The following is a 26,269-nucleotide window of genomic DNA, read 5'->3' as shown; positions in this document are numbered from 1 at the left end:
AGTTATTTATGAAAACCTGTAAACCACTACCACTCATTTACAATACAATCCAGTTCTCTTAAATTTGTAGTTGGGAAAAATCAGTGGGTGCTTAACACTAAATATAATTTAGATTCACCTGGGCACTCCTCCAAAAAATTTAAATCAGGACTCTACAGGCATCAAGATTGAGAACCACAGAAATACCTATCCCTTTCCTATTAAGTTAACTTTTAATATGCAGTTTGGAGGGGCAGGGGATTTTTTCATTTATATAGGGGCGGGGAGGGATGAGGAAAGGCTGACACTAAGAACAAGATAGGAGGAAAGAGTTCTGATGTGCTACTGCACAACAGGGAGACTATGGGTAACAATAACACACCACCCATATAAAAAATCTACAAGAAAGGTTTTTGAAAGTTTTCACCATAAAGACATGATGAATGCTTGAGACAGATATGCTTGATCCATTAAATCCCAAGTTTTCAATTCTGTAAGTACTTCAATGAAACTGACAAAGGTGCATTAAAATGGGCCCAAAATCATAACAGACCTTATATGAACTATTATATTCTTATATAAAATTATATACTGTAAGTTTTTATAGGTGATCTACATCTAGGACTATGAATCAAGAGTAAAACCAATTTAAACATCCCATAATGTACACATGTACTGAAATAGTACATGGTACCCCATTAATAAGTACAATTTTTGTTTTTATCTATTTAGAAAACAAAAATTATCCAATGTAAAAAAAAAAATCATTTGCTTAAAACTCTCAACCCAAGATATAAGCACATCTATTCAGTTGCAAAAGCAAACTGCTGCAAGCCCTTAGTACAGAGTGCTTGCAACATTCATTTAAAACTTTGTTTTGCAGTGCCAGGGATCAAATACAAGACCTCTTGCATGCTAGGTAAGCACTCTGCTGCTTAGTTACAACCCCAGTCCAGAACATTCATTCATTTTTTTAGAAAAATCTTCTCAACAGGCCTTTGTTCTTAGAATACAAGCAGCTTTTTAAGTTTGTTATGAAAATCCTATTCTCATCTATTTCTAATCTAAAGAAATTGACAATATCACCCAACTGAAGTGATTCCCATCCAAACATAATTAAAAATTTTTATAGGAAATTACCATACTTACCAACATGTTTTCTTCACACATTTCATTAGCTGGTAAGGTACTAACATTTCTAGTTTAGAGGAAAAGCCTAGTCATTCTCTTCAATTCAATAATTATCCTAAAACCAAGCAATTTTCATCACAAGCCCCATTCTGCTAATCACACGATTTAGAGAATCTGTACCTGGATAACAGTACCATATCAACTACAAGATTTGTATTTCTGTAGAGTCAATTCTTATAGGACCTGAGAAACAGCTACTTGGTTCCAAATCACTTGGGCATTGCATTAAAACCACTACATACAGATGGGCCGCGTGTCCAGTTAAGGTATAAAGTGATAAAGCAAAAAAAAAAAAAAAAAAAGAATATTTGTTAAAAAAAAATTAAATGGAAATATGCAGAAATATTAAGGGCTTTTTGCTCTGGACAATTAACCCCATATACCAGATATACTTTCTTTCAGATCAGAGAAAACGTGGACCACTCAAGAAAATGTATGCCACTTATACACTTCAAAATTGTGCATTTTCCTAAAGCTTTGTAAAAAAAGGGAAATGCTGTAATTTCTCTATTGGTTCCAAATTCAACACAGTACAAAGTAAGGAAACATTTATTTACTGCACTCACAAGTAATGATTAAATGTCCTAAGGTTTATCCCAGTAGCTTAAAATATCAAATGAAATGTTAGTTCTCAGAGAACTGTTTTAGCTTCTAATTCCATTCAAAAGATAAAAAGGGGAAATTTTCATTAAATGTTGAACACTGGCACTTCAAGTGCCACTTACCTCTTGTGGTCAATGCACATAATACTAAACCATGATCCAACAATATATTTCCATTTCACTTCACTATCACTTATAGACTTTAACACAGGCTAATGTTTTCACTGCTTTCTTAACATGACTTAACAAATAATGTACAAATTGTTAAGAACTTACCAATTTGTCAATCATTTAAAGAATTCATGTAATGTACACAGCAATATAATATTTATAACCAGAAGCACATCTATTTATATGGCACATCTATTTAGTGTTAAATAGACATATCATTTAAGTTCTACCTAAAAACATGCCATTTTATTAAAATAAAACCCTAAAAACTTAACTCACAAATTATAAATAAATATAGTTTCACAAGCAGATCTTATTGAAGCAGCATAGATTTCCTTTCTTACAAACAAGTAAAGAGCATACCAGCAATCTGACAAATTTACTCTATGCAATATAAATAAATCCTCAAATTCATGTCAAGAATGTCAAGGAGTTCAAGAGAGATTATGTAGTGGCCTTGATTTTTTTATTTTTCTTTACCTAGAATTCTACAAATTCTAAAATTTATCAATTGATTAATCTTTTTAAATAAACAGCACCAGTCTTGTTCATAGATACAATTAAAATTTGACTTTCTCAGTTCTTAGTTCACAAGTTTATTATGAAAAACACTGCAGTGCTCTTGTGCAGTAACATCGTCTTACAGGAGGGGGAAAAACAGTTCTGTTCAAAACAACTCACCAAGTTCTGACAATAACAAAGAACAACATGGGGCTGAGATTTGAGAAGGGAATAAACTGAGTGCAGACAAATCATACAATTAAATTAAACGGTTTCCCTGAAAATAAACAAAACGATTTCAAAACTCACAAGTAGAGGGGAGGCCTTGGTACTTATTTTTAAAAATGTTCATTAAGCTCCAATGATTGTTTGCTGCTATCCTTATCTACAGTCATGCTGAGTAAAGCTATAGCTAAATGGAAGTTAAATTGTATTCACGAGGTGTTAATGTTTACATCTTATTATCTGCAGTCTCTCAGAGAAAGCAAAAGTAACTACAAATAGCGCTATGCCAGAAACTGGTTTCTTGACCAACAATGTCGCTTCAGCATGCAATGAACTGGTTCATTCTAAAGTGGTCACAGCTGTTGATGACAAGAGGCTTTGTATTTTTATATGGCACATCTTTTGGTCCATGTGAAAACAAGTTTTTTGAATGTTAACTATTTTCTGACACTTTGGAGTTACTGTTGCTCTTCCCATTTCCATTAGGTCAATATATGGTTCATGGCAATACTGTACAAGTTTAAAATTTCATTACAGGAAGTAGTCTGGGGTACGACGAGTAACATGTGGTTCGCCTCTACGAGGTGCTGGATCAAACTGCAAGCTGCAAAACCAGACAAGATGCATGATCAATCAATGAATGTCTTGGGAACAATCAAAATTAAGAACTCCAGTTGTCAAATTTACACGTTTCTTTCCTATCTAAGTTTAACTTCTCTTAATGAAACAGAGCCATAATTGCAGCTGAATCGTGCATTTACTTTTCTAATTGTCCTCCCCTTGAAAAATCCAAAGCAACTTTAGTCAGAGAAGTTATGCTTTTACACAATGGGGTCCCTCTCCTCTAAGACTGTTTGAAAAGAAGGGTTTTAACAGTAATTAAGGGGGAGTCAAAAGAAAGGGTTCTACTAAATAAAAAATAAATAAAAGAGGAGACAGGGACTTGTTATGTTGGCCAGGGAGGCCTCAAACTCACAATCCTCCTGTCTCTGCCTCTTGAGTAGCTAGAACTCCAGGCTCCTTTAAGCACTTCTAGTTAATAAGCACTGGTATCAGGGATTGAACCCAGGCTAACAACTGAGCCACATCCCCAGCCCTTTTTTATATTTTTATTTAGAGACAGGGTCTCACTGTTTTGCTTAGGGCCTCACTATATTGGTGAGGCTGGCTTTGAACTGGTAATCCTTTTGCCTTAGCCTCTAGAACCACTGGGATTACAGGCGTGGGTGGCTAATAAGCAAATTTTAAAATATCTAACATATTGTATCTGATCTCTCATCCAGAGAACAAAAACATGGTTTAAAAGTCCAAAAATCTAATAATTCATATTAGAATCTGTGCAGGATGAGTTAGCTTCTGCTGATGTGTTTCAACATATCACTGCTCCATTTCAGAGACTTGCCAAGTTGGAATCTGGCTTAGCTAAGTTTATAAACACTATTAAAATTAAATATTCAGGTATAACAACCAAATGGTCAAGTGTAAATACTTACAAAGAATATTTTAGAGTATCATCAAGTTCCATGATTGCAGCTTGGTTACCGCAACGATAACAATAGTTTGGAGCACTGAAAATTGTTACTACATTCCGATCATGGCACCAGTTATATCCCTACAAGGAGAAGAAAGGAATTAAAGTTTACTTATTCCTTTCCTATACAACTAAATGTGACATCCCTCCCTCCCCACAAAGACTTAAGAAATATTAATACTTTCTTTCTAAACAACATATAAAACACAAATATACCCACTTTTCCCCAAATTACAAAATTATTTTATTATAAAACTTAAAAAAAAAATAGCACTAATCACTAAAGAATAAACTGCTTATCTATCTGCCCTTCTTTCAATGACAGTGTCTCATCACCCTCTCTTCTGGCAAAGATCTTAAACAGCCCATTCCTTTTAGAGGCAGATGCCTAATATCCTTCAAAGGCCCACATGTTAAAGATGTGGTGTCCAGGGCTAGGGATGTGGCTCAAGCAGTAGCGCGCTCGCCTGGCATGCGCGCGGCCCGGGTTCGATCCTTAGCACCACATACAAAGATGTTGTGTCCGCCAAAAACTAAAAAATAAATATTAAAATTCTCAAAAAAAAAAAAGATGTGGTGTCCAGGGTGCAGCTATTGGGAGGCAGTGAAACCTTTAGAAGGTAAAGCCTAGTGAAAGATCCTTAGGTCATTGGGGGGGGGGGGGGGGAGATGCTCTGTCTCCTCAGCTTCTTGGCTAGAGAGGTTACGATCTGCTTTGACATAGGGTCCTGCGACGTGCCACCCTCTGACAAAACCTATGGGGCAAAATAAACCTCTCTACTTCACAAATAGCTTATATTGAGTATTTTGTTTTAGCGACAAAAAGCTGATTAATATACCTACTCCTGGACACCAGAATCTTGTTTGTTCCTCAGTCATAAGTGAAGATCCCTAAGCCAGTCAAAGCCCACCTGAATAAATGAGCTACTTCTGACACTTTTTGTGTTTAGTTGTGTTCACAAAGCTCTTTCCCTATCTTTAACCAAGTAAGATTTTATTATAATAATCACAAAGATACATTAGTATTAATTTAAATAGTACCCTGAAAGTATACTAATTAAATGTTCTGTGCAATTTTTTCATTCAAATCTCCTGTAATCCTACCATCTAAAGGACCACTTAACATTTGTTTCTTCCTTCTCTCCTACATATATATATACATGCTAAATATATGAAATAAACAAAAATGGGATCATAAAATGTATCCCTCCCAGAACTGTACTTTCCCACCCTTAAATCTCAAGTTTATTTCCCTGCCATTAAGAATTTTGTGAAATTGTATTAAATATGTATTTCATTATCATCAAAAGTTTGATTTTAATTCTAATGTACATCTACTGAAAAGATTCAGGCTATAATGGCAAACTCACCAGAAGAAATACATGGACTGTGCCATTAAAGCATTAATGTGAATGCCACTTCTTTTCTATATCCTTTTTTCTTTAGTTTACTAAAAAGCAAATCATGTTTCCAAGAATAAAACCTACCTCCATCACCAGCTGGTGAGCTCTAGACACCAACGTGAGGCCATTGGCATGATTAAATGTCTCAGAAATATCTTGTCCAAATGTGTAACCAGCTCCTCGAGGAGATATACCCCAACCACCACGATCATCTGGATCTGACCACAGCAAGTCACACATTGGACCCTAAAAAGCAGATTCACATTACAAACAGCTTTACAAAAATGGCAAATGCATAATTTGAGTAATTCATCAGAAACAGCACAGTACTAAGTCATACATTTTAGTGGGATTTGCTGAAAACAGTAACAGATTTTACAGTTAAAACATCCAGGGGCTGGGGTTGTGGCTCAGCAGTACAGAGCTTGCCTAGCATGTGTGAGGCCCTGGGTTCAATCCTCAGCACCACATAAAAATAAAGGTATGGTGTCCAACTACATCTAAAAAAAAAATAAATATTAAAAAAAAAGACATTTTCCAGCTTTATGAGGAACAGATGATATCACTGGGTCCTAAAAGCAACATGTCCTAATCTCCCTGTAGTAAGCAAATTTCAGTACTAGGCAGTATTGGCTAGTGTGTAAGGTATTGGATATTAAATCGGGGGGTAGGCAATCTACCACTGAAATACACTTCCAGGCCTTTTTGTTTTCAATCAGGGTCTCAATAGGTTGCCCATGCTGGCCTTGAATGAGGGATCCTCTTGTCTTTGAGCCTCCAGAGTCACTGGAATTACAGGTACACACCACTATGCCTGGGTAAGGCAAAGATTTTTTAAACGAAGTAGGTTCTTTTTAAGCCTAGTCCCACAGCTATTATTATTTTAGCAGATATCCTGGCTTCTGAACAATGGGGTTGACAAGAGTGCTTATACCGTGTGAAATTATTTTTTGAGGATTAAATGAATAAATACATATAATGAACCAATTACAATTAAATTTCTCATCTCCCTAAAAAGAATTTATTACCAAATAAAAGTATTACCTCATGGGGAACTTCCTGTAGACGATCAAGTGCTCTGATATGATCCAGTGTGTCTATGGATGGTGAGAGGCCACCATGTAGACAGAAGATCTGAAGAAAGATTGGTTTAATATGTTAACTTCATCTAAACAAACTGTAAATATTCTAGACTAAGCTTTAGGCAGTAGACCCTGTCACTGGCCTCACTAATATTTCTGGGCTCTGCCTAAATGAGATTTAACTCTGAAGGATCCATTTTTGTTCCAGGAAACACTAAACTACTGAATACCCTTTTTTATTTCCTGATAAACCATCACTACTTTGTCTACCTCAGTCAACTCCTTCAAGAAAATGTCTAATTCTCCCATCCCTTGCCAGAGATTAGTATAGTATCTTCATATTCAGAATTCTCTTACTTGTAAGTTCTGTGTACATCTCTACCTGGACCAGTAACAAGTACAATACATCTCCTAGACTTCTCCCAAAACAGACTAACAGGCTGGATGGTCTATGTCTTCCATCCCTGTTATCCCACCTCATACAAAGAGCCTGATACAAAGAGAGCATTTTTAAAAGTTTTAAGTGAATGCTATGAATATTTGGAAAAAAAAATCCCTAAAAAGGATGTAAGGATGGAAAAAAAGTTAAAGGCACATAAACATTAAGGAAGGAGGTCCCTAAGAATAATCAGCAATATGAGTGCACAAACCTGCCCATCCACCAAGGCAGTGAGAGGAAGATAGTCAAAAAGATCTGTAAAATATTTCCAAACATTTGCATTTCCATATTTTCTTAAACATTCATCATAGAAACCATAAACTTGTGTAATCTGCCTGCTCTCGTGATTCCCCCGAAGAATGGTGATGCGTTCCCGGTAACGAACCTAAAACAATAAAATGGAAAACATCAAAAACTCTTTGAAAATTCAAATGATAATTCAGAGTTCCAATTATATTGAAAAAAACAGCACATATCCCCCAATTACAGTGAAATGAAATCACAAATCCATGATGAACATTTTTTTTTTAAAGAGAAAGAGAGAGGGGCTGGGGATGTGGCTCAAGCGGTAGCGCGCTCGCTTGGCATGCGTGCGGCCAGGGTTTAATCCTCAGCACCACATACAAACAAAGATGTTGTATACGCCGGAAAAAAACACTAAAAAATAAAAAAAATTCTCTCTCTCTCTTTAAAAAAAAATAGAGAGAGAGAGAGAGAATTTTAATATTTATTTTTTTTCAGTTTTCGTCGGACACAACATCTTTGTTTGTATGTGGTGCTGAGGATCGAACGCTTGAGCCACATCCCCAGCCCTGATGAACATTTTTAAATGCCCATGGGAGCCACGTGCAGTGCAGCACACACTGTAATCCCAGGAACCTGGGAGGCTAAGGCAGGAGGACCTTTGCAAGTTCCAGGCCAGCCTCATCAATTTCGCAAGACTATCTTGAAATTTAAGAAGGACTGAGGATGTGGCTTAGTGGTAAAATGCTCCTGGGTTCAATCCCCAGTACCAAATAAGTTAAATGAATAAAAATTAAATTTAAATAAATAAATAAAATCAAACTCCCTTTACTACTGACTTTATTATATCAAGCATAATCATGATATAAAACCTCATACATGATTTTTCAGTTCAATGATTTTTAGTAAATTTATAGTTTTGCATTAATCATCACCCACAAAAGACCCTCATGCTTGGTTGCAGTCACTCCTCACTCCCACTCCTATTCTCACTTCCTGGCAACCGCTAATTTACTTTCTGGCTCTTGAGACTGCCTCTTCTAGAAATTACTTAGAAATAGATTAATACAATAACATAGTATTTTGTGCTAAATATTACTTGAAATATTTTTGATGCTTATCCACATTGTAGCACAGATCAGTAGCTGGACCATTTCACATTCCCACCAGCAAAGCATAAGGTCATTCTAATGGATGTAAAGGGTTATCTCACTTTGACTTTAGCTGCATTCCCTTGATGACTAATAATGTTAAAGCTTCTTTTCATATGCTTCCTGACCAACGTATCTTCTTGGATAAAATATCTACTCAAATGTTTTGCCCATTTTAAAATTATGTTTTGTTATTAAGAGTTTTTTTTTTTTTTTTTTTTTTAATTTTGATCCTGAGGGTGTAGCCCAGTGGTAAAGCCTGTGCTTAGTATGCATTAGGCCCGAGTTCAATCCCAGCAGCACCAATAAATAAATATCTGAAAATTCAAATACACATACTTTTTCTTCTCCGAAGTCTTTTAAGAATAAAAAGGTCAATTATGATGAAGCCAAATTTTTCTATTTGTGATGGATGTTTCTGTTAACAAATCTTCTAATATAAGCAGTATCACAAAGATTTTTTCCTAAGTTTTATTCTAGAAGTTTTGCATTTTAAGCCTATGATCCATTTGCTGAAAAGGTCATCCTTTCCAACAATATTCAATTTCCAAGGCTACCATGACAAAAATACCATGGACTAAATATTTAAACAACAGAAACTTATTTCCGCATAGTTCTGGAGGCTAAAGTCCAAGATCAAGGTGTAAGCAGAGTTTATTTCTTTTGAAGGCCTCTCCCTGATTTATATAGACATGTTCTCCATGTCTTTCCATCCTCTCCCCTTATCTGTGCCTTAATCTCTTTTCATTTTACCTTAATTACCTCTGTAAAGGCTATAGTTCCAAATATAGTCACATTCTGAGGTACTAGGGGTTAGGACTTCAACATACGAAATTTAAGCAGACACAATTCATTCACCCTCCTGCATGAATTCTTAAAGGTAGTATATTTGCTTTTTTTGCATGCTGGGATTGATACGTACATAGTAGTAGCTGGATAGTTTCTTTTATAGCACCTGGAGTCACAGCAGAACAGTTCCTCCATCTAATTCAACACTTTCATTTTTAAAATGCAGAACATAATAAGTTCTAGACCATTTTACACAATTCAAATATTAATCACCTAAAATTAAATCTGACTCTTGCTGAAATCACATCTCTACAACAGCCATTTTATCATTCTGAATATTCTTTAATAATAAAAATAACTGTTGCCTAAGAAAACTAGCGGGGGGCACTTCTTCCCCAAAAAAAGTAAATTCAAAGAATATTTTTTTAAAAATACCCTATTTAGCTTCCTTAGCTAGGTGGCATGGCGCATGCCTGTAATTCCAGCATCTAGGGAGGCTGAGGAAGGAGGGTCACAAGTTTCAAAGCCAGCCTCAGCAACTATGCGAGTTCCTATATTAAAATAAAAAGGGCTGGGAATGTGGCTGGATGGTTAACACTCCCGGGATCAATCTCCAATTTAAAAAAAAAAAGGAAAGCAGAAAGAAGTATTCCACCTCCAAAGAATACCATTTTGTATTTCACCTTCAAATCTTCACCTGTATATCTCGCAAAGCTACAACCAGTGTGGGTATGGGTACCCACACACATATGGGGTTTGGGGTTGGTTACTGGAGATTGAACCTGAGGCATTTTGACACTGAACCACATCCTAGCCCTTTCTATTTTGAGACAGGGTCTCACTAAATTGCTTAGGGCCTTGTTCCAAGTAGCTGGGATTACAGGAAATGACCATTTCTAATATTCTAGATTTTTGTCATGCTAACAGCTGCAAACTGGGATTTAAGTATCCACTCACTGTTGAGATATTTAGATCAATATTTTCTGATAAAGATAATGCTGTAATGTTTATAAGAATAATGCTCTTTTCCTCTTGAAATTCTTACTTAGTAAAATTCTAATTATAGGATTATTGTCAGAGAATATAAATACTCCAACACTTGTTATATTTATCATTATACTACCTCTCCATAATCAATGTACTAAACTAAAATTCCTATCTCACCAATCCTAACATTTTTCAAATAAGCTGATTAAGATATTCTCTTTTGTTTTTATTCTGTGCCATCCTCTTACTCAGAATGTAGGCACCTATAATTATAATTCTAAAGTCCAAATTATTTGCATTCCTAAAATGTGGAATTTTCTTCTAAAACTAACATTCATAAGGAGAAAATCACAAATCATGCGAACAAGAGGACTGTCTTAACCCAGTTTAAAAGGCCCAAAACATAAAACTGAAATTACCTTAAGAGCTACAAGCAGTGTGACTGTTTCAACTGAATAATATCCTCTGTCAACATAATCTCCCATAAACAAGTAATTTGTATCTGGTGATTTGCCACCAATTCTAAACAGTTCCATGAGATCATGAAATTGCCCATGTACATCTCCACAGACAGTGACTGGACATCGAACCTCTTGCACGTTGGATTCTTTTGTCAGGATTTCTTTAGCCTACAGAGGGGGGAAAAATGAAGCAATCATTTGGCTTTAAACAACATTAATGAAGATACATTTACTCACACTTGATGTACCCAAATAGGCAAATTTAGTAAGATGAAACTGCAGACATGTATAATCCCATTAAAATAAGATATGGCTAGATTCCATTCATTGGCTATCTCACCCCTGATATCTAGGAGAAAAAATGTGTAGCATGGTACATACAAAGCCCCACTCTTATCAATATCAGGAGTTATTAAGCCTATCAAATTGCCATCTAACTAAAGACTACTGAGACCATTAGCTGCCACAAAAGACCAACTATAATGCTGCCACTCTGGGGATTTCAGGCTATAAGAGGGTTTCTTGGTCAGGCTTTATTTCTCCTAATTTTTGGAAGACATTAAAATTTGGTCTTTTAGCATATTTCTTTATACCCAAATATAAAGTTCTTTTTCAATGAACAGTTTTTCAATGCACAGGCTTTTTATGTTGCTTTTATAAAATCATTTGGTGGCATGTACATTCCCCCATAAAATCACAAATTCAGGGGACTGAAGCTATAGCCCATGGCAGAGCACTTGCCTAGCCATGTGTGAGGCACTGGGTTTGATCCTTAGCACCATGTAAAAAAATAAATAAAGGCATGCTGTCCATCTACAACTGTAAATTTAAAAAAAGGAAGAAAAATCACAAATTCAAACATTACTTTTAATGGCAAACATTTCACACATTAGAAATCCACGTATCATTTATTTATTCAATAAACATTTACCGATCACTTATTATATGCTACAAACACTGGAAGACAATCATTTGCTCAACCATCAGAATGACAATATGTGCCAAGCCCTGTACTAGCCACTGGAGTTCTGTAATGTACAAGCAGATTACTCCTACTGCAGGGAAAGAAAGGCTACAAGTAACCAAGCAAAAAAGTACAGACTATGTAATGCCATGAAGGAAAAGAGGTTAACTAAGGAAAACTGCTTTTAAATTAGATAGAATAACAAAATGTAATAAAAAAAATTGTTGCTAATGAGCCAAATGCTCATTACATTTAGGAACAACAAAGGACAACAAGTTTAAGACAGTGGTGTGCAACCTTAGTTGCACATTAAACATCCCAATCGGGCTGGGGATGTGGCTCAAGCGGTAGCGCGCTCGCCTGGCATGCGTGCGGCCCGGGTTCGATCCTCAGCACCACATACAAACAAAGATGTTGTGTCCGCCGAAAACTAGAAAATAAATATTGAAAAATTCTCTCTCTCTCTCTTCTCCCTCTCTCTCTCACACTCTCTCTTTAAAAAAAAAAAAAAATCCCAATCCCCAGGTTTTCCTTCCCCAATTAAGTTGAATTCTTTGAAAGTGGGATCCAAACAATTTTTTAAGTGTCTCTTCAGGTGCTGGTACTTTTTTAGGTACAACCAAGTTTTAGAACCACAGTTTTCTATTCTTCAAACATTTTGAGGCACCTATTTCCAAATTCTCAACAACCACTAACATCCCCAAAACAATAATTTGATCCAACATTTTTAGGAAGTTTAGAAAAAAAATCATTTCAAAGTATACTCCACTGTCATGTCCACTAATTAGAACAAATTAAAAAAAAAAAACCCTCATTTCAAGACATTATTAAGAAATACAGCTAATCCACTGTCTTACTGTATTTTGAGAAATTTCTAGGATAATTCCTATCTCTGTTGATTTATCATTACTAAAAAGCAGCTAGCTGCTCAGTAGATATAATCCATTATTAAGTCTTCTGGTATTAACACATGTCTAATGTTTTCAATAGCACCTGGCAAATACTAATGCAAATAGCTGAGAATAAAATAACAGATCCTACCTCAGAGAAGACTGAAAAAATTATTCAAACGTTTTAAAAACAAAGACTAATAGTCATATACCATGTAAGTCTCAACAAGATGTAACTTTCATATTTAATTCTATCAGAAGCTAAATTTCAAAATACACTTCTACACACTTGATTACCTAAAAGGCTATTTAAAATGAATGGTTAAAAAGTTGTATTCAGGACTGTCGAAAAATTCCTTAATTTTTGTGAAAGAAAAATTAAGCCTAAATGCTACTTGTTTCTTTTATGTCAATTTAGGCAAATCACAATGATAAACATTCAAGTTGTGCAAAGAAAAAATTTTCTTGTCAAAGAAAAAATTGACTCAGCTGAAGCAGAATGACCCTTGAGCTCCATTCCAGAACTCCTACTTCCCTCGGGCAAAGAAACCATCAATGGCAGTTTAGTGTCTGTTCTTTCAAACCTTGTTAAAAAGGTTTACATATGAACTGTATGCCTGTGAGAAACATAATAGTTTCCCCCTGTGTTTTAAAATTAGAACACTGTTCAACAGCCTGCATTTCTGAAAATACATCTCAGAGTTCATAACACACACATAAAGACCTTTTAATTCCTTAGTGGATGCAGAATAGTCCCTGACAGATTACAATTGGAGGAGTGATATGTGTAAAAATACAGAAATGTATATCCTAGTAATTTGCTCCCTTGTAGACATATGCAACATATTTCCTAAAATACTATGAAGTAGACTTACTGGTGTAATTTAGTAGTTTGTATTTTCAATGTTTACACTATCAATTCATCTTCCCAAATGGAAAGGACACTATAATCATTAAGTGAAAACTTCAACTTCTAAATCGGGGAAAGCCAACCAAAGTTCTTTCTGTCCCTCCTACCAAATTTCACAGAAAAGAATTCATAATAACTAAATATTGGAGCAAATACTAATATATCAAATGTAATCATAAAGGCAACTACTAAAAAAACAAACAAAAGTGAAGGGCTGGGAACCAGCTGTAGAGTGCTAGCATGTGTGAGGCCCTGGGTTCAATCGCCAGTACTCCAAGGTGGGGGGAGCGCTTGCAAATATGCTTTTTAGGTTTTTGTCTCAATTTACCAACTTTAAGATAATTATTTTTACATAATTACTGACCATAATATACTATTTGGAATGCTAGAACATTAAAAGCTTAAGATGTCTACACTAAAGATTATTTTACATTCAGGAAAATATTAGAAAAGGAAAAAGAAAAAAAAGAGATGTTTGAGGAAAGCTGTGTTATATATAACCAGAAGTCAGGCCTGAAGAACCTCTCTCTCTAGGGGTCACCCTAGAGCTTCCAGGCCCTCATGAATCATTAGCTTCAAAGATGGCTACATAATCTCAACTCTCTAGTTCAGTACTCAAAAGAGAAGCAGGTTTCTTTTTTTTAAAAAATATTTATTTGTAGATAAACACATAGCATATTTATTTTTTATGGTACTGAGGATCGAACCTAGTGCCTCACACACTCGAGGCAAGCACTTTACCACTGAGCTACAGCTCTAGCCCCAGAAGCAGGTTTCTTAAGGTAATTTAATTAACATAAGAGGCTTGATGTATGTGTTTAAATAACCATTTTTTTTCACTCTAACATTTTGACTTCTGTATTTAAAGGATCATGTTATGGTACGAAGCAGAAGAAAAACAAAACACATGCATTCTAAATTTTTTTTGCTTCTCCTAAAAACATTTTTTTGCAAGGCTTTCAAATTTGTCAGCTGATATAATTAACATTTGAAAATAATGTAATCAGTGCCATATCGCTTTGATTCAGCAAAACCCCTTCTGAAATTCAAATGGCACAAAACTAAAATAAATGAATTTAAAAAAAAGAGATTTGATATATAAACGTCCTAGAACAAGGTTAAAACTGGAAATAGGCTACTCTATTAATAGAATCTTATTACAAGTAATTGTGGGAAGTTAAAAATTTTTCGGTGTCCTAGAATCTGAAGAATTTGTGGAGACTAACTTGAAAGCAATCTGTGAGAGTATTAGTTTATTATCAAAATCCTCTCAGCATTCTGGTTTGGATTCAGACATCTCAAAATTATTTCCAACCTACATAAAACAATCACCTAGGGGCTGGGGATGTGGCTCAAGTGGTAGCGCGCTCATCTGGCATGCGTGCGACCAGGGTTCGATCCTCAGCACCACATACAAACAAAGATGTTGTGTCCACCGAAAACTAAAAAATAAATATTAAAAAAAATATATAGATAAAAAAAATATTCTTTAAAAAAAATAAAACAATCACCTATACAGTAAACAATTGATTCTTTTTTTTTTTTTTTTAAACAGTAGAGGGGATTGAACCCAGGGCCTTGTGCATGCAAGGTAAGCACTATACCAACTGAGCTATACCCCTAGTCACCTGGACATTTTTTATTATAGGCCGTCCTAACATCATATCATAAAATGAAGGTAGGCTTAAACTAGACCTCACAAATCATCCAGGCCAAGATTTTTAAAGGAAGATAATTTATTAAAAGAGAAAAAAACATGGAACTAACAACAACAGACTCATTAACCTATTCGGGGGAAAAAAGCTGCAAATTATGTATTTCTATATTCAATCAAGTAAACATTTAAAAGCACAAAATAATTACAAGTGTGACAAAAATCCTTTGAATAAAAGACTGAAAAACATTAAAATGTTGGGTTACGGTTCATTTTTCAGTGGTGAACCTGTAATACATGGCTATCTGTCTATTCCTACCCACAAAAACTACTCTTTCTTGGAACTTGCTGTTTGTACTCACAAAGACCTCTTTTAAAAAAAAGACTGACCGATGTCCCATTTTATTTTCATGAACTTAATTTCATGTGACATTGTCATGATCATTTAAAACTACTATATAACACCCCCCTGAAGATCTATATATCTTTATTGTTTATTTGAATTTCTCTTCAGGAAATTTTCAATTGTGGGACCACACAGCAAAATAGTAAAACCTGTTTGTTGTTCACAGGCATTACAAAATTGGATTACGCCAAATTGTTACACAATAATAGAAAGAATGCACCCATTCTCACATATAAAATGTCATCTCACTGGTTTAATAGGCAATTTTTCACTTCTGGGTACAACTTTTTCATTCCATGTTTATTTACTATATGTTATTTCTCCTCAACAAATTGTCCACCAGTGTTCTTTGAGCATCTAATCATTAAGAAGTAGACACTGGTTCTTCCTCTTCTGGTCTCATCTGTGGCTTACAGTGCAGACTTGGCCAAGTCCAAGAACCACACCATGGACAATCAGTCCTGAAAATGGCACAGAAATGGCATCAAGAAACCCTGATCACAAAGATATGAATCTCTTGAGGGAATAAACCCCAAGTTCCTGAAAATTTTTGTTTTGCCAAGAAGCACAACAAGAAAGGCCTGAAAAAGATGCAGCAAACAATGCCAAGGTCCCTAATGCACCTGCCGAGGTTATCAAGGTCCTGGTAAAGCCCAAGGAGATTAAGCCCAAGAGGCCTTCCTTGCCTGCCCCAAGCTTGGGAAGTGTGCTCATGCCCACATGGCCAGGGGTTGAAGGCAAGGCCAAAACCCAAGCCCACGCCAAGACTCAGGTTGCAGCTCCAGCTCCTCCTCTCAAGGGTGCCCAGGTCCCTGCGAAGACTTCACAGTGAAAGCCTCTGTCTGTGAATGTGAGGACAGAAGGATTGGTGTGACCCTGGAGCCCCTGTGTATAGGGGACTAGTGTCCTCCTGTGTTATTTGTACTAATAAATCCAGAGGCAGGAAAAAAAAAAGTAGCAGAAAATGTTCTTGTTTATTTATACAAACTATGTTTTAACTTGTTATTTTAATTAACTTATTGACATTGTTTCTCTTATTTTTAAATATACAGCCCCCAAATCTCCATGTTCATTTTTACTTTGTGATTTTTCTTCTATAACTGTTAAAAAGAAAATCCACAACCTTGCTATTTTCTTTTTCACTTCCTTTCTATTTTCTTCTCCCTTTATTTTTTTCTTCTGCAGTACTAGGCACTGAACCCCAGAACCTCACACATTCTAGGCAAGTACTCCATCACTAAGCTATATCCCCAACCACCTCCTTGCCATTTTTTAATAGTTTTTGTTTTATACTTTAATCTAGGATTACATGACAACTACTTTAGCTTCTTATATCAATTCTTTAAATCTGAATAACATTTAAAACATAATGACATTGTGCTTTCTCACAGAAAATATGAGTAAAGTAATAGCTTTCTCCTTCAAAACATCAGGACTTGGCAAATCAGATCATGCCATTCTACAGCAAGGCCATAGGAGAGCAGCAAGTGGCTTTGTTGAACAAAACACTGGCTATCACTCCAGGGAACACCCAAGGGCAAATATTCAATACCTTCATCAGGATCTAATCACACATAGTAATTACGAGTCTACACCATAATTGTTCTTCTCATCTATACACTTGGGTACAGTAGATACCTTTATCATATACATTTTAAATAGTGAATAATTAAACAAGGAGTTGTATCTGAAACAACAAAACATCATTTAATCAAGGACGAGGATTGAACCCAGAGGCACTAACCACTGAGCAACACCCCCAGCCCATTTTTGGTATTTTACTTAGACACAGGGCCTTGCTGGCTGGCTTTGAACTTAAGATCTTCCTACCACTTCTGGAGCTGCTGGGATTACAGGCGTGTGCCAGTGTGCCCAGACTTAATATTCATTTTTGGTGTCAACTACTTGAAAGGGATATAACTAGAAGCACTTTCTTAAAGATATTTACTAAATGTGGCCTCCTTAAAATAAATAAATAATGAAAAGTACTCCTACAAAAGCAAGTTCTATATAAGTCAAACAGAAGAATCTCAAGGTCTGGGGCTGGGGATGTGGCTCAAGTGGTAGCGCGCTCACCTGGCATGCGTGCAGCCCGGGTTCAATCCTCAGCACCACATATAAACAAAGATGTTGTGTCCGCCGAAAACTAAAAAATAAATATTAAAAATTCTCTCTCTCTCTCTTTCTCTTAAAAAAAAAAAAAAAAAAAAGAATCTCAAGGTCTATATTAAGGAAAATGTGTTTAGGCTCATCAGATAATTAATGACCTGAGCTTAACTAAAGAAATTCGTTGTTTTTGTATTACAAATTCTGCCCTTGGTGAAAAGGTCATTATATATATAAGAATACACCAAACAGCAATCCTTTTTAGGTAAAGAAGAAGCCAATGCTGGTCTTGTGTCTTCTCTGGGATCAAACTCAAAGTCAACACAAATAAGCTCTTCACAATCTTAGTAATACTAATAGTATTATTTGACAAAGGAATCCTCATTTTTTAAAAAAGTCATTGTACTATTAAAAATCTGATTAATTCTGGACTGGGGTTGTAGTTCACTGGAAGAGTGCTTGCCTAGCATGTGTGAGACACTGGGTTTGATTCTCAGCACCATAAATAAGTAAATAAAGATCCACAGACAACAAAAAACATTTTAAAAAAATCTAATTCTAATGTTTATTGGAATTCTAGTTCAAATAAACTAGATACTTCTTAATACACATCTACCAATACAAGATATAGAGAAGCTAAGCTGGAAAAAAATGCAATTAATTTTTAAGTTTTGCTTTGCTTTTCAGTTTTGAAGTCATTTAAATACTTCTTTAAAAAAGTAAAACTCTCAGTCAAAAATAACATTTTTTTCAATATCCTAAGAATTTCATTTTGCTTCATATAGCTTTTAAAAATCTTTTTTATTTTAGTTTTAGGTGGACACGATATCTTTTTTTTAATGTGGTGCTGAGGATCGAACCCAGTGCCTCACACATGCCAGGCAAGTGCGCTAACACTTGAGCCACATCCTGAGCCCATATAGCTTAAAAAAAAAAAAAAAATTGCTTAGATGTTGATGGACCTTTTTAAAAAATTCATTTATTTATATGTGGTGCTCAGAATCGAACCCAGTGCCTCACACATACTAGGCAAGTATTTTATCACTGAGGCACATCCCCAGCCTTATTTTGTTATTTTACTTAGGGATAGGATCTCAATGAGTTCCTTAGCGCTTCATTATTGTTGAGGCTGACTTGAACTCGCAATCCTCCTTGTCTCAGTCTCCCAAGCCGCTGGGATTACAGGCATGGGCCACTGCACTAGTCTTCATATAGCTTTTATGGAAGATAAAAGGTACATCCTTTGATAATGTTATTTTCATAAATGTAAAAACAACTGAGGTTTGTGATAAATTAGTATATAAGACTAGATTTGAGTTGTGGGTGGTACATAAAGTTGGACAAACTGCTAGTCCCAGAAGCAAATGAATCTTAATTACCTTCAACTATAAAAACTTTCTCCACACTACTTTCATTAATTACACTGAACAGATGCCTCTAACATTTTATGAAATACTTTAATCCTCTTTGATTAAAATTTGTATAGTTACACTTTAATAGTATAAACCAGGCATGGTGGCACATCCCTGTAATCCCAACTACTTGGGAGGCTGAGGCAAGAGTATTGCCAAGATTGAAGTCATCCTGGGCAACTCAGTGAGACTGTGTCTCAAAATAAAAATAAAAAGGGTTAGAGATACAGCTCAGTGATAAAGTGCTTACCTAGCATGCTTGAGGCCCTGTAATCTCCAGTACTACCAAAAAAATAAAAAATAAAAGAAACAAACAGAAATATACATATGTGTATATATTCCTCTGTGTAATGTTCTAGGAACTACTTCTTTCTAATTGGCCTCATAGGTTAAGGTCTAACTTTAAAAAGGAAAACATCAGGAATAAAGGATGATTCTAATTCCAAAATTATGTGTTGTCTGTTTGCATCATATAATCACGTTAGCTTCAAACAAAAGTAACAACCATTTTCTTTAAAGCCATATATCTTGTGCAATAGGATGACCTCACTCATTACCAACCAACTTGTATGTATTAAGCATTTCAAATCATTTCTGCATACAGGGAATAAATTGAAAATGTCACTACATGTGTAATTATTTAAACATTCTCACAATAATCCAAGTAAATAAGATTTAACTACTCTGGGTCTTGATTTCTTTCCTCATCTGTAAAAATATGATTTAGCCTGCATAGTTTTTAATGCAGGCTAACATTAAAATTCTACCCCAACCTAGAGTATTTTTTTTGTTTTGTTTGTTTTTCAGTGCTGGAGATATGGAACCAGGGACTCAATGCTTGCTAAGAAAGCACTCTACCACTCAGCTATGGCCCCAGCACATTTGAAGCCTGTTTTATTTATTTGTTTATTTGTTTGGTACTGCAAAATGAATTCAGTGGTGCTTTACCACTGAGCAATATCCTTAGTCCTTTCCATTTTTTGAGACAACATCCCACTAAATTGCTAAGAGTCGTCCTAAATCATTGAAGCTGGCCTTGAACCTGTGATCCTCTTGCCTCAGCCACCCAACCTGCTAGGGTTACAGGTATGTACCACCACACCTAGCTGGAAGTCTTTATTAAGTCAAAGTCACCCAACATAAATAGAATAGGCATTACTGCTAGTGTACAAATGACAGCTGGTAGTGAAATCAGTTACTGATCACCATTAGCAGAAACATTCTAAAATATTTTCTATCAAGAGTTAATTACAAGACTGACATAATAGAGCATGCCTGTAATCCCACCTACGCGGGAGGCTGGGGCAGAAGATGAAAGTTAAGACCAGCCTGGGCAATTTAGTGAGATCCTATTTCAAAATGAAAAAGGGTTTGGAATTCAGCTCAATGAAAGGTGAAGCATGAGCAAGGTCCTGAGTCTGATCCCCAGGCACTGCCAAAAAAAAAAAAGGTTAATTACAAAGTCAACTTTCTGACAAACACGAAACTTTGCTATTAATCAGAGCAAAAACCAAACAAATCCCTGTGCACTACAATAAGATAATGCTATACAGACAAAGCTAAATAATGATATTGATGCACATGACGGATTAATACTGGTTGAATGAATTCCAAAAATAAATGTACACTCATACAGCTAATAGTACCAATGACAATCAATAATCTGTGAACAACACTTTATGTAGCAGGTGAACAAATTCTGTTTTGTCCCCTAGGGGGAAATTAGAACAAAGATTTGCAATAGTCTTTCTGTCCCAGCATCACAAAGGTAAGAACTATCATCTGTGAAATAATAAATTCAATGAACGTAAGAATTCTTTTCAAAAAATGTTACCATTGGGGCTGGGGTTGTGGCTCAGCAGTAGAGCGCTTGCCTTGCATGTGCGAGACCATGGGTTCAATCCTCAGCACCACATAAAGAAATAAACAAGTGAAATAAAGGTGTTGTGTCCAACTACAACTAAAAAATAAATATTAAAAAAAAAGTTACCATCTGTAATAGTAACTACAATGACTAAGGCAGAGGTGAGAACAGTGAGTACAGGAGCAACTGGCCAGCTCGTTTAGATTTAGATACATACACATCTCTCCTTTTTCATCCATTCCAAATCACAATCCATAATACTAAAACATATAGACAATAATGTTGTGTTGTGCATAAATTAAGCAGTTAATCCCAGACTGTTCTCTATTTTCTTTCAGACCCCACCCCCCAAGTCATTTACTGACAGCTAAAAACCTTTCCCTTCTTCAGCCTATTCTGCTAAACCAAAAGAATAGTTATTTAACAAAAATCTTCCTGTTTCTAGTCCCAGTCCAATTTAGATCTTGCTTGGGTATAAGAGGGCTTTTTCAGACAAGAATGAAAATGAAAAAAATGAATACGGGGGGAAAAAGTTGAATTAAGAGAAATGGGTCAAAGTAGAAAGAAAAGAATATTTTCTTGTCCAACTTAATTCTCTCAACAATCTCAAAAAAGAACTCACCACCATCTCCACCCAAATTCAGTGTCTCCTGGTTTTTAACCTCCAAATAAAACAAAGAATAAACTCTGACACACTTAATTTACAATGAGATAGGGAACACATTTTGTGCCATAAAACAGGAAAACACCATCCAGGCACCACCTGCATGCCTGTAATCCCATCTACTCAGGAATATTGCAAGTTTGAGGCCAGCCACAGCAACTTAGCAAGACTGTCTCAAAATAAGACTAAAAAGGAGGGCTGGGGTTGTGGCTCAGCGGTGGAGCGCTTGCCTTGCCTGTGTGAGATCCTGGGTTCAATCTTCAGCACCACATAAAAATAAATAAACAAACAAACAAACAAAAAAGACTAAAAAGGGTGGGGGGTGTAGCTCAGTGAAAAAGCACCCTTGGGTTAAAATCCCCAGCATCACAAAAAATACAAAAAACAGAAGAACACCAAGACTGAGATATATTATTCCATTTACTCCTCTAGGAAAACTCATCATTCTTTCTGAAGTATGAGTTTCACCTTATATCCCATTTCTGAAGACACAGAACTTTTAGCCTTGGATAGAAAAAACAGAAGGACTGATACCTGCATATGGGAATAGAACTGATTTGTTTCCTCCATTAAGCTAATACAAAACTGCATTTCAATTTCACACTGACAGATCATGAAACAAACATACATACATTTGACTGTAGAAGCTAAGGATAAAAAAAAAGGGCATTTCATAAGCCGCAATGACTGACTTTTATAGTCAGTTACATTTTATTAGAATATTTTACAACTCAATTTCTGGGTCATAATTTCAGACAAGTCACAATGACCTAGGGTTTTCATCTTACTACTCTTATTTGAGAAGCAAATGTAGTTAGCCACGTACAAAATGGATGAATAATTACTGTTTCCAGGATAAAGTAAGACAACAGTATATGACATGAATAGAAGCTTTCAAGATAATTGTTGATTCACAATTCGGTTTGGGCAGATTCACCGGTACCCCTAAAACCTCCACTATCAACCTTCCACCCCCCACCATCCCCCCACCTTACAATTTTTTGAGACAGGGTCTTACTGAATTGCTATGGCTGCCCTCAAACTTGCCACCCTCCTGCCTCAGCCTCCCAAGTCACTGGGATTACAGATAGGTGTGCACCATCAGGCATGGCTGCATCCTTCATTAACACTACCCCACAAAAGAGAAGAGGATCTATAAAGCAACGCTAGAACATTGGGATTAGAATCCATAAACCCAGGCAATCTCAGCCTTAGCCCCTATAGTCAAGTCATTTTATTTTTCTGAGCATTTGTCTATATGTATTATAGAATAAAAATTGTACATGAAAGTATGATGAAAATAATATTACGTAAGATGCTTCTCCCACATGTTTGTTCTCAATATTCAAACTGCTTCTTTTTTCATTTTTTTTCCAAATCACTTCTATGGAAATGTGCCCAACAACCTTTTAAATTAAACAAACACATTCACACAAGTACATTACTCATTTCATATAACAATGTAAAAGTAAATGAAGTCATAATGACTGCATTTTATTTATAGTGCTTGTAGAGCAAAGGAAAATGCATACTTAGGTGAAGAATTCCACTGGGGAGAAACTAGCTATCAAACAACATTCTCCATGTGTTTGAAAGCTCGAAGTTAAAGTAAAAAATCATACCTAAGTTAAGTCACTACTGACCTCATATAATAAAACCTGTTGAGTATAGTTAGTCAATTACACAGATGTAGTTAGGCTACTGACTATAGAACTGTACCCAAGACAAAACTGCACTCACACACCAAATTTTAAAACAAATTAGGATCCCCTAAAATGAAAAAATATACTGTACATACAATAAATATAAACCTTAATCACATCTGAAACATTTTAGCTAGTCAATAATGTTGGCCCTTGTCTATAAAGTATCTTTTAAAAAACCTACTTATATACTAATGAAAAACTTTAACTCAGTATTTTCAAAATTACTATTTAGAAGACAATTACATCAGAGTACATGTGGTTTTCACCCAGAGATGCCAATGGGCTTATTCAAATATTCACCATGAAAACTTGTTTTACTAGAACTTGTATGAATGATATCAAGCATGCACCCCATATATCTAAAAAGCAGTCTTCAAATTAACTTGATTTGGGAAGTTAATATAGTTCCAAAAGTTGGCATACTTATGAGTTAAAAATATTAAAAAGGCTGTGTGATGGTTAACACCTAGCTTCAATTATTATTTTTACCCTTTTGGCTCTCAGAACTAAAATCTATACACTCTGAGTGAGCAATGAAGATAGCTGATTAGCCTCACTACATCTTAGTTTTACAAAGATATGGAAAATAACACTGAATTCATTAAGCTTCAGCCTCTCCACCTCAGCATCCAATGTGATCTTCTATAATAAGTCTCAAAGCAAACCCTATATTTCCATGGTTCGCCTCCTACTTATATCCACACCATGCTAAGTTTTTCCAACCAGATTCAAAGCTTCTTGAAAATACGCAAGATTATTCACTGCTTTTCGTGTCCATCATAAAAGTATGTGATCTTGAATATTCAATAGGTTTCGATATTTAAACACAAAATATTAATTTAAAACAAAAACATATATCAGGAGATTAAAAGTGATCTCAGAATGTATTTTAACTATTTTACAGACAATAAAACAAGAACTAAGTGAAGTGGTTGCCCCAAAGCCGGTCAGTTCTAATGTTTTCTTCACAAATAATTAGTCACCTAATTAACTATAGACTAAAAACTTTATAAGTACTGAACCCCCAAAGTCAGTAAAACCATCATTTATAGTAACTAAAAATTAAGACCTGACAATATACATTTAGTAATTTTTAAAGGCCTATTTCTAAACTTCTAAATACCAACCTCCTGTGAGAGAAAGAAAGGTAAAGAAATAGGAGACGTAATGCATTGCTAGAATTAAAATTCAATTCCAAGAGATGTCATCAACTAGTGGTGGAGTTTTGATCAGGCTTGAAATAAATAAATCTAAATTAAACTTAATTTCTAATTGTTCTTAGCACAGTTTTTGGAAAAGTCTGGACATACACATCAAACCTATGATCCTAATTTTCAACTCAAACACAAGCCAGACAGCCCAAATAGCTCTCCAAAAACTCTTCCATTAATACAAAATACACAATTCTATACTAAAACGAACCGCTACAAAGTTAATTGTGAAAAGGAAAGTTAAAATGTTCATAGTGGAAATGAACATTCTACATACTTTAGAAAACAGTTACAAAACTTTAAAAATACAACATAGCCGATAGCCAACAGGCTGTTTCCCCAACCCCTAAGGAAAAACAAAGCGGAATCAGGTAATAGAAAATACTTCAGTGTTATTAAGTGGACCACAACAATCCATTTTCAACATCTGTGAGACATCATTTAAACCTTAAGCACAAAGTCCGGAATCCAGTAACTACTACTGGTAGCCAGAAAAATAAAATCAAGTAACTTTTTCAACAAAGAGCGAGAATACCAATTTTGACGCTCTTCCAATTTGTTGCTCATTCTAAAAATAAATGGCAAAATGCCAAGTACGTTAAGCTTAGAGAAAGGTTTCACACTACCCAATTTGAGTCAGCATATAAATCAGATTAAACTGAAACTTGATTTCCAATCCAAAAGCTCCTTATGTAGTATGACTCACCGTATTCTCCATTTCTTCCAACTATGAAAAATAAAGTTATACTATTCCCTTGTAACTACCACCATGACCTTCGCTGAAATTAGGTTACCGAATTCTTCTGATTTTTAAAGACGCCCTTTAAACAGGTCTCTGAAGACTTGCTTGGTGAGCATTATACAAACCACCAAGGACAGGACTAAAGCTGTGTGACCTTTACATAGGTCCTGAAATCTGGCCTATAAGTTTATGTTTGGGGGATCCTCGCGTTAGCGTTGGCCCGAGAATTAGGCCTGAGCACTAATGAAATGCCTCTCACCCACCTCACCGCGGTGGACCTGGCCCTATCCCGGCGTCCGAAGACAAGCTTCATTTCACAGAGATCTCAACCCGCCCCCGTCCCTGACCCTCCAGGTCTCGGATCCCCCTTGCCATTCTGCCCGGTGGCACAGACCGGAGGCTCCAAAGCCCCGGAATCGGGTGAACGGCGCCATTTTAGGCGGCGGAAACAACCAATCCTCGCGCGGGAGGCAGGGGGCGCCGGGTCGCCGGGGAGCCGCCGCCGGCCCGGCCCGGCGCCGGTCGTCGAGGCTCGGGGGGCCCAGCCCGCGACTCCGCCATATTGCACCCTCCCCACAGCCTTCTCCTCGGCGGCCCGGCCCGCGGCGGGTCCCTCATAACAAGAGCAACCCACCTTCTCGCAGAGGCTCTTAACCTGGGACTCGGACAGCTGCTTGCACTCGTTCAGCTGCTCGATCCACTGGTCCAGTTCCTTCGTGAACACCTTCTCGTCCATGATGCCACCCGCCCGAACTGACTGCCGCTCCGCGCTACTCCCGCGCCGCCGCCCGCACACGGGCCACACGCACACGCCGCCGCCGATTCCCGGGGTACTTCTGTGGCCCCTGGCAGCTGCTGGGCGCTGGCCCGATGGCTCTCTCCGCAGTTCTCGGCCACCGGCCGCGGCGTCTCCTTCTCCGATCGCCTTGGCTCCGGAGCTCCGCTCTCTGTAATGGCGGCCGCCCGGCGTGGTGACGTCACGCCG

The 26,269-nt window shown here is 36.4% G+C and overlaps 1 protein-coding gene across 1 annotated transcript; it reads right to left on the bottom strand.

Moving 5' to 3' along the window:
• Nucleotides 1-2,523: 2,523 nt before the first annotated feature.
• On the bottom strand, nucleotides 2,524-26,269 carry Ppp2ca (protein phosphatase 2 catalytic subunit alpha). The gene is made up of 7 exons (XM_027949584.2): nucleotides 25,919-26,269; nucleotides 10,714-10,923; nucleotides 7,336-7,509; nucleotides 6,648-6,737; nucleotides 5,688-5,849; nucleotides 4,163-4,281; nucleotides 2,524-3,273 (listed from the first exon to the last, which is right to left on the bottom strand). The coding sequence occupies exons 1-7, from the start codon at nucleotides 26,018-26,020 to the stop codon at nucleotides 3,201-3,203; spliced, it is 930 nt and encodes a 309-aa protein (XP_027805385.1). The 5' UTR covers nucleotides 26,021-26,269; the 3' UTR covers nucleotides 2,524-3,200.

This window comes from Marmota flaviventris, chromosome 5 (genome assembly GCF_047511675.1).
Source record: "Marmota flaviventris isolate mMarFla1 chromosome 5, mMarFla1.hap1, whole genome shotgun sequence".
Taxonomy (NCBI): Eukaryota; Metazoa; Chordata; class Mammalia; order Rodentia; family Sciuridae; genus Marmota; species Marmota flaviventris.
Note: the sequence above shows the minus strand (reverse complement) of the source record. Positions and strands in the feature narration are given on the sequence as shown.

Bases quoted from the DNA above. Each gene is read 5' to 3' on its own strand.
- Ppp2ca (XM_027949584.2), bottom strand. From the start codon at position 26,020: ATGGACGAGAAGGTGTTCACGAAGGAACTGGACCAGTGGATCGAGCAG. The intron at 6,738-7,335 runs GTTTGTGCACTC...ATCTTTCTTCAG, and splicing joins CTGCCTTGGTGGATGGGCAG to ATCTTCTGTCTACATGGTGG. The intron at 5,850-6,647 runs GTAATACTTTTA...TCTGCTTTTTAG, and splicing joins TACAGGAAGTTCCCCATGAG to GGTCCAATGTGTGACTTGCT.